This window comes from Miscanthus floridulus, chromosome 18, assembly GCF_019320115.1.
Source record: "Miscanthus floridulus cultivar M001 chromosome 18, ASM1932011v1, whole genome shotgun sequence".
NCBI classification, from domain to species: Eukaryota; Viridiplantae; Streptophyta; class Magnoliopsida; order Poales; family Poaceae; genus Miscanthus; species Miscanthus floridulus.
The window spans coordinates 49,750,952-49,760,524 of record NC_089597.1 but is presented as its reverse complement, the minus strand read 5'-3'; the positions used below and the strand labels follow the sequence as shown (position 1 = coordinate 49,760,524).

Here is a 9,573-nt window from a genome sequence, read left to right as displayed (position 1 = left end):
TCTACTCGGCCTGTTCGCTGGTTGGTTTGGGCTGGCTAGTGCTGGTTTGTTGTGAGAGGATAACACTGTCGGCATTTCGTCCAACAGCCTGAGCGTATACCTGCCAGGCAGGAAGTGCGGGGATGTCTACTCCAGATTTCTCTCCCCTGTTTAGGTAGTGTACAGATATCTATGAAAATCTCAAAATCTTGAACTTATTCAAACAGGCTTTTAGTTTTAATTTAGTTTACAACCTGCAGATTCAGAATCCATAGTAGTGTTTTGCATTGGCTAGCGGCCATTTTCACTCACTCTTGCATTACGTCCATGAAATTGTATCACAAATCACAATTTACACGGGTACACGTTTTTTAGGTGACACGGACAGACGGTCGATCAGAAATTCAGAATACCGCGGCATGTCATCGCCTTCGCCTCAGACTCATCAGAGCCTGCTGGAGACGGCGATGGGCCTGGGCTTGGGCCGGGCCGGGGCGGCCTCCTTGGGCACCACGACGGTGAGCACCCCGTTCTCCACGCCGGCCCTGATCCCGTCCACGCGCACGTTCTCCGGCAGCGCCACGGCCCGCGCGAACTCCGGCTTGCCGCGCTCCGCCACGTGCCACACCGCCCCCTCCTCGTCCTCGTGCTTCCCCTTGTCCTTGGCCGCGGGCGGGGGCGGGGCGCCCCTGATGGTGAGCACGTTGCCCTCCTCGACCTGGACCTTGACGTCGTCCTTGCCGAGGCCCGGCACGTTGACGCGGAGCACGTGGGAGGCCGGGGTCTCCACCCAGTCCATGGCCGCCGCCGCCGCGCCGGAGGACCACTCGACGGCGGGGAAGAAGGGGCGCGCGTGGAAGAGGTGGCGGAACGGGCTACCGAAGAAGAAGTCCGCCATTGCAGGGAGTTGGACCAGACTTGGGGCAAAGGAAGCGGAGCGGAGCGGAGCTGGATCGATGGAATGGAAATTGCAGAGGAGTTGACCCCTGGCGAATTGGGGAAAACGGGAACAATGCGGGACGGAGGGGGTTAAATTATGAAGAACACGTGACACGTCCACGTCACCCGATGGTTCCAGAACCAGATATAGAGAGAGAGACGTGGAGAATGATGTAGAGGGTGATTTGAGAAGCCTCTAGAATATGATGATTGATGGCACTTCTGAAATATGATGAATAAGCATAGTATTAGTTCGCCATAAGCGTTTAAAAATTCCAGGTGCGAATATGGATAGGATTCACAAAAAGTTACGGGAGCATAGCCACGCAGGTACTTCCTCTGTCTTAAAAAAAGAGTAATTTTTTAAAGTAGTAAAAAAAAAGTCATTCTCGTTTCTCCAAAAATTAACAACTTTTAACTTTGATCAAATATATTTAGCAAAATATTAATATTTATAGTACATAATTAGTATTATTAGGTAGATCGTTGAATATACAGTGGCGAATTCAGACCGAGAAATGACCTAGAGCGGACTTATAGTATAAGAATCAAGATGTTACTTATTAATAGCGGAATCATCAATAATACATGTTTCAATGGAGAAGTAGAGTACAGAAACTGTCAATTAGACAATTTTGAATAGTTACTACCACTTGCTGAGTTTCTACTACTACTACTACCAAAGAAGTTTTTCAAATATGCATAATTAATAAATTTAATCAGACAATCGTTGACTATAAGTAATCAAATCAAATAATCAACCACACATTTCTAGCTTCATCTACTCCCCCATTCACAGCACTGCTCCTCCATCCATCACCAAAATAAAAAATCTTGCAGGGCACTCTGATCACAGGGCAGGAGCTGGATCGCTAGGCCAGGGGCTGGCCGTCTGCCTGGCTGGCCGAGGGCCGCGGGGCATGGCGGCCCGCAGCCGATCATGGGGCGCGTGGGCGTACGACGAGAGCTCCGAGCGTCCGGGGCTCCGAGGTGGTGGGGCGGGGCCGCCAGGTGCTAGGGGAAGGCGGGGAGGCGGGGGAGCCGTGGCCACCGGCGGGATCCAAGGATGGCGAGGCCGCGAGGGTGAGCGGCGAGCCTGAAAGATGCGGCGACAGGAGATGCAACTGTGGAGGTGGAGCGGGCGAGCGGTGCCTAAGGCCGTTGGGCTAGGACGCTGCCATGTTGGGTGTTTGTTGGGTTGTAGGCTGTTGCAAATGGCCGTGGCCCAGTATCAGGCGCTAGGCCCATGACGCTCCCCATCGCCCATCTCCGCGACTCCGCCTCGTCTCGAACAAGCAGCGCTGCCGTCGTCTTCAACCTCGGCTCCTTTCCTCCTCGACCTCGCACCCTCGTCAGACACCTGCTTCGGGGGTGGGGAAGGGGTGCTCGGCCACAGGGATCTCGGGCGGCCGCCCTAGCTCGCTCTAGTGGTGGTTCCACCTCTGAATATACTTTCATAATAACTTATTTGGAGACACAAATGTTGCACATATTTTCTACAAATCTAGTCAAAGTCCAGAAAGTTTGACCAGCCTATAGTGACTCTTTTTTAGGGACGGTGGGAGTAGGAGGTAGCGAAGGTACTCAAGTTACGGGTGTCACTGAAGGCGATCAATAGCTTCAAGCGTGAAAATGAGCTGATACACAGCGTGGCCATTGATTTTAATCTAGAATAGCATTACTTAACATAGGGGTGTTTAGGACTGCTCCGCTCCCGTTTTTGCAGCTCCGCTCTAGCTCTGCGTTGCCAAACACCTTCAGCTACAAGAACTCCGCTCCATGAAAAAGGTGGAGTTGAGGGCTAACTCCACGTTTTTTCTGGAGCACCTCAAGAGGTACTCTAGTTTTTAGAGTTTTGTATTCTCGCGTGGAGTTGATGGGATAATTACCCACCTTGCCCCTCATTATCACTAGTCACTTTGCCACGTGTTCGTCTCCCCTCCGCCCGTACGCCTGAAGGACATGACCCTTCCTTATAGATGGCCATTCGGGCCGCCCGGCCCGGCCCGGCTCGGCACGGGCCCGTGCTCGGCAAGGGCCGGAGGTCATCGGGCTAGCACGGCCCGTTAGGTGCATCGGGCCATGCCGTGCCGGCCCACGGGCAACACTAATGGCCCAAGCACGGCCCTAAAAGGCCTCATGTCGTGCTGTGCCGGCCCGATGGCTCGATTGGCCCAGCGTGCCCGTGCCAGCCCAAGGCCCGACACCCCTAGGCTCAAAAAAACATGTCCAGCTCAGATTTTTTCACAGATTACAAGTAAACAGGTTTCAACAAGTTCTCAGTTACATCTTTCAACAAGTTCTCGGTTATCTTTCAACAAGTAAACATCTTTCACATATCACAAGTAACATGAATGTAAACATAAATAACGGATATATTAGCTGCTTAGTGTAATGGCTGCCTCATTAAAAACCTTTATGAGTAAAAACTCACACCTCGTGAGAAAACCCCAGAAAGGAAAAGAGTACAGCCCACATCTTTAATAAGTGTTCATAAGTTCATTAAGTCTTACAGTCATCCAGAAAGGAAAGGAAAAGAGTACAAGCCCATAGGCCACAACATTACACATTCTCATCATCAAGATACAAGTTCTCAAATGCCTCCACTAGCTCCACATTCTCCATGGTATGTTGAGTCTTTGTATCTGCTTGCTCCTAGTCCTTCACCAATGACAGCATCTCCACCATGTCTGAAGTTAGACGTCGTCGTTGTTCCTCGATGATCCTACCAGTTAGACTAAATGCAGATTCTGAAGATATAGTAGAAATAGGCACAGTCAAAACATCTCTGGCTAAGATGGAAAAAACAGGATATGACAGTTTGTGCTCATGCCGGTAGTTGAGGATATTGAAGTCGCCGTCATATTGGTTGACAGTGTCACTGTCAAGGTATGCAGCCAACTCAGAAGCATTCAGGTTAGCACCAGAGTGTGCTGCCTGCAGCAAAGCACATGCTGATGGCCTCCTAGTGGATGAAGATGCATCACCACCAAGTCCAGGAGGTAGACTAGCACCAGCACCAAGTCTAGCAGCAGCTAGACTGGCACCTGTACCAAGACCACCAGCTAGGCTGGCACCAGCACCAAGTCCACCACCTGGAGTGCCACCAAAAATTTTCCCCAAGCAGTCTTTCTCTTCCCTGAAGCAGGGCCTAGAACTGTGGCCCTTTGTAATCTCACAGCACCAAACTTGCTGTCATACTTAGCAAAAGTATCAGATAGGTTAGCCCTAACAGTGGTTAAATATTCAGAATAGTTCTCATCAGTTAGGTTAGACATAATTTAGAGAACATTGGTGAATCCTCTTATCTTGGCTCTAGGATCCAAGATAAAAGCAAAGGAATAAAGCATTGGAATTGTAGACTAGTAGTCCTCAAAATTCTCTTTCATAGGGGCAACAACATTTCTTAGGTCCCTGTCTCTTTCATTAGTATTTAAATGTCCAACAATCTCAAGAACATGATGCATAATTAGTGGAGATGTTGGATAATAAACACTAGACAGCACAACAGTAGAATCATAAAATTGTTCAAGGAATAGGAGAAGTTTTTCAGTAGCTTTCCAGTCATTCTTTGTCAACAATGGCTGGCCATCAACCAAAGGATGGTTTGTAGTGATCCACACTAAAAAAGGGCCCTATGTCCTATCAGATGCTTTAGCATCAGATAGGTTGCATTCCATCTAACATCCATGTCCAAGCCAAACTTACAAGGGTGGACACTAGCAATGCAGAAATTTTTGTATGATGCAATGCACAGATTAGAGGAATTCATAAATGAAATTGTAGTTCTAAAAGCATGTAGCATGGGCTTGAAGACTTCTAGCCCAGCTTTAATGATTAAGTTAATGATATGACAAGCAGAGCGCTGATGCAAAAATAGTTCACCAACATAACCAGACAATGCAGGAGCAAGAATCTCCATTGCTTTAGTGTTTGCAGAAGCATTGTCTAATGTAATGGAGAAAACCTTATCAGTTAAGCCATATTCATCAATACAAGTAAGCACACGTTCAACAATGTTCTCATGATTGTGTGACACATCAATCAACCTTAGACCCAAAATCCTCTTCTCTAATTGCCAGTCAGAGTTAACATAGTGAGCAACAATACTTAAGTAGTCTTCTTTAGCATTACTAGACCATATATCATATGTCAAAGCAACAGAACTAACAGACTTCAAAGATTCAAGGAGTTTGCTACGACGTTCATTAAAGTACTTAACAAAGTCTCTGGTGGTGGTTTGCCGAGAGATAGGAACAAACCTAGGGTTATGAGCAAGTTTAATGTACTCCTCAAAAGCAACAAATTCACCAAAACAAATGGGAAGATCCTCTCTAGCAATCAACCTGCACAACTATGTTCTAGCAACCTCAGGGCTGTATTCTCAGTGATGGACAGAACCATCAGGATTAAACCTAAGCAGGGACTGAGACATGGCATTACTACCAAGCTTTCTCGATTTGCATGATTTGATATGCCTAATCAAATGACCAGTACCAGCACTAGAACGAGCAGTCAAAGTTTTTTTGCAGTAATTGCACTTAGCATTGACTCTAACTTGAGATCTATTGCGGAGCTCAAACAACTCCTCAAAATCCTCCCATACCTTAGACCTGGTGCGTTTGTTGCTGGTGCTAGAGCCGGACGGTGCAGCGCCAGGAGCAGCGCCGTGCTTAGGAGCAGCTCCAGGAGTAGCGCCGTGCTCAGACTGCGATGTCGCCGTCGGTGGCTCATCTGCGCCAACCTCGATCAGAGTGGCTACAGTGCCAAACAACTCTACGCGCCCATCCTCCAAGTCATCTTCGTCATCACCTCGAAGCCCCATCATCCTCAACTCATAATTGGTGAAGGTGGGATCGTCACCATCGGCCATCGTGGGCACTCCGATCCCTCAACGGCGGCTACCATAGCTGAGCAAGAAGCCTGCGGCCTGCAAAACGATAGAAGTTAGAACAAGCTACACAAAGTTAGGGTTAGGGTTAGGAGTGGGGTTTACCTGCTCAATCGGAGCACCGAAGTTGTCGCTGAAGACCGAGATCCACAGATCTACGAGAAGAGGATGGAGAGACTAGGTTTCGGGGGACGGATCTGACAAAGAGAAGGACGGTGGAGGGAGCGAGACAGGGAAGAGACGATCAGAGGGGAGAGAAGAGGCTATAGATGGCCAAAACGGGACCGGATCCGACGAGCGGTGATCGGAGATGAAGACAAAGACAGAGGAAGCAGGAAGGATGCGCAGAGCAGACAAGCGAGAGGAGTCGTCGATGTGCCTTCGATGGCCGCAGTCGTAGATCCAGCAAGGAAGCAACCTCAGATGAGCCGAGAGAAAGCTCGCCGGCGCTCGGTGATGGTTGGAGGCGAGCGGCAGCGGTGCTCCCTTTCTCCGCTCTGGCGCTAGGCGAGTGAGCGAGGCGGCGGTCGGTGGAGTCTTTGGGAATGAGGATTAGGGTTTGGGATGGAGAGAGCCGGGGAGAGGGGTGCTTTATATTCGTTGGTTGCCAAACGGGCCAGGTCGGGCCATGGCCGGGCCCCTCGTGCCGACCGTTGTGTCGGGCCGGGCCGAAACATCGGGCCGTGGGCCGGGCCAACGGGCCTCGGGCCATATGGCCAAGTATACCCTTCCTTCTCCGAGACCATTTTACATGTGCATACACATCCCACATTTTTTGGCATTTGGAAATAAAATCAGCATTTTCTGTATATCTCAACTACAAATCGTTGGGCCATGGATTACGCTTACACCTGCCGTTTCTTTTGTTTTCCCACTAAAAAATTGTTTCCCTTATTGCTAAACAAATCAGCGGGAACAGGCCTAGCGCCCAAGAACGAAATTTTTTTGACTCGCGGCATGCGATCAGATATCATCGTGTCTGCAAAAAGCTCCTCAACTCTACTGGATTTCTTATATGTTACATCGGATTTCATTTGCATGAAACAAACGTCAATCAGGGCATAACAGACCATTTGTATGGAAACAACTCATTCATGGGCTAGAGCTAGGTTGTGTACCGAACGGTACCATCTGCTCCACAAACTCTATAATGAAATTGCTCCATGGTGGAGTTGGTGGAGGGAGCAGTCCCAAACAACCCCATAACATTTGTTATACAGAAGAAACATAATACGTCAACATACAAATATAGAATTGAGTTAAAATAGCTTCCTATCGAAATACCTACTCTTATCTCAGTACAAAAAATTAGGGTGGGCCACACCCTTGCTAGGTCCCTGGTATTAAAATATACCTACTCTACCTTAGCTCAAAATATAATGCTTCCATGCAAAATTTAGGCCTCCTTGGAACGTGGGATTTTTTTTTTCTATTCTTGCGTTTTTTCTACGAAAAACGAACTGAATCATGTAAAGTTCCTAAGAAATCCTTGTGTTCCAAAAGGGCACTTAATGTACCGAAAGATCCAGTGGTGTATTAAAGAACTAGTACATAATTTTGAAGATAACTTTTTTGGTTGGTGCCGCACTTTGCCAAGCCTAACCTTAGTGCTGGCCTTGGGGGTGGGTGTGTGTGGATGGGTGTGGGGGTAGTAGTAGTATTAGGATATTACGATATTACTTGGGCTAACCTTGAACAAACTATGTCTGCCATAGAAAGTGTGATAAGTAAAATCAAAGCCACATGCACTTGTAGTAAAGTTTGACACGAATATGAATCTATGATGTGTGAGACATGATGCTAATAAAGTGTGGCATATCATGGTTGTAATGGTGAAAAAACTATAGCATGGCAATTGTGGTCACGATCCAAACATGACCCTAAACTATTAGATAGAACAAGAAGAACACCCCGCACGTTGCTACGGGAACTACTGATTTGGAATAAAATTTAACTATTTATATAATTCTTAGGAAGAAATTAACTATTATAAACTAATGTTAGTGGATAGCGTGGCACGCTGATGTGGACAACTAAATATATGTTAGTGGATGATCTGTCTCGGTGACATCATTTTTTTTGAAGCCTCTCATCTGGGTACAGTTGTAGCATCTGTTCAAGCACACACACGCACGCATCCACACACACCACACTCACACCACACGTGCACGACCAGACCTACAACTACACACATAGTAGAAGACCGCGTTCTTCTAGAGATCACCGAACCCATCGTAGCTTCGTAGACGACGGGAACGTCGCAGTCACTTTATGGCACCACGCGAGACGAGGCTGTAAATTTTATTCTGGGAGCTAGTCCCGGTGAGAGACGCAAGTCGATTCTAGGAATCGAACCTGCGCGGGCTGCGTGGCCACTGCCGCCACTAGCCACTCGAGCTGAGGCTCGGTCTCTGCTGACATAATAATTGCTTGTGCTAGTGGACTTTAATTGTAAGTGACAGTGGACTGCTAGAGTGGACACCTTGTATGTCAAGATAATATTCTAGTAGAGTTTAGAATTATAAGAGGTACAATGGACTTTAATTATAAGTGATAGTAGATTGCCGAGATGGATACCTTGTATTTCAAGATAATATTCTAGTGGGGTTTATAATTATAAGAGATATATACAGATGAGTGCACTCGAGGCTACGATGCTCGTCAAAATGGCCAATGGATCATTGAGAGATGTGGCAGGGGAGCCCCTGACTAGTCTTGTAGCACTTACGAAATGTTCCAATAAATGGTTAAAGTTAACACAATAACACCGAAACATTTTGTTAATGCATTTCCAGTTCCTGAGATAGCAACGGGTAATTTGAGCACTTGAGGCTATAAATACCCTTTGCGCGACCATTTAATTTCCATGTGGTTGAAACTTTGGAACATAGGAAAGCAAAAACACAGAAATAAAAAAAAACATAGAAATCACACGGAATGCATTTGCAAAACAGAGGATTAGAAAACATAGGAATTTGAAAGGAACGATCATTTGGATGGATCATAGAAAAAACGTAGGATTTTTACCAAGAGGTTTGAGTGGTACTAAGGGCTTGTTTGGCACAGCTCCTTCCGAGGGGCTCCTCCGGAGGAGCCGGAGCCGTTTTGGAGGAGCCACAAATTGTGGCTCCTCCAAAACGGCTCCGGCTCCTCTGTTTTTTTACTGAAAAACGGCTCCTCCAAGAAAACGTTTGGCAGGGCTCCTCTGGAGGAGCCGGAGCCGGAGCCAGAGAGGAGCCCTGCCAAACAAGCCCTAAAGTTCCTATAGTTTTCCTTCAAAACAACATTCAAAGGAAAATTTCCTACACTATATATTTCTATGCTCCATTCATGTGAACTAAATGCATGAACAGTAACACTCTTGTAACACTCCTGTAGGATTTTCAGCCCTATGTTTTTCCATCATTTTTCCTATGAACCAAAGAAGGCCTTAATAAGACATATATATTTGAGGGCTCACCTTTTGAAAGTTGAGAAGATTAAGAAAATATCACAATAGTTTGGACTTGCTTAGTGCTACTTTAGGCTTATTAGCACATTTTAAGGTGTTAGCCTAGCGTTAAGCAAGATTTCTACACCCCTATGTTATGTAGATTATGCGCATCAAAATAGGGGTAGATCTAGCGGTGGGGTGGACAGGACTCAAGCTCCCTAACATTGCAATACACGCTACTTTCTTGCAATTCACTTTATGTGTTTACCTTTCCTATAATTGCTTTGCATACTTGTTAAGATTGAATTAACCTAGGCTGCTAAACTTTTGT

General features: G+C 46.8%; 1 protein-coding gene across 1 annotated transcript; it reads right to left on the bottom strand.

Moving 5' to 3' along the window:
* Nucleotides 1-238: 238 nt before the first annotated feature.
* On the bottom strand, nucleotides 239-1,012 carry LOC136522230 (16.0 kDa heat shock protein, peroxisomal-like). Its single transcript, XM_066516026.1, has one exon. It carries the CDS (start codon nucleotides 875-877, stop codon nucleotides 425-427), a length of 453 nt encoding a protein of 150 aa, XP_066372123.1. The 5' UTR covers nucleotides 878-1,012; the 3' UTR covers nucleotides 239-424.
* Nucleotides 1,013-9,573: the final 8,561 nt, after the last annotated feature.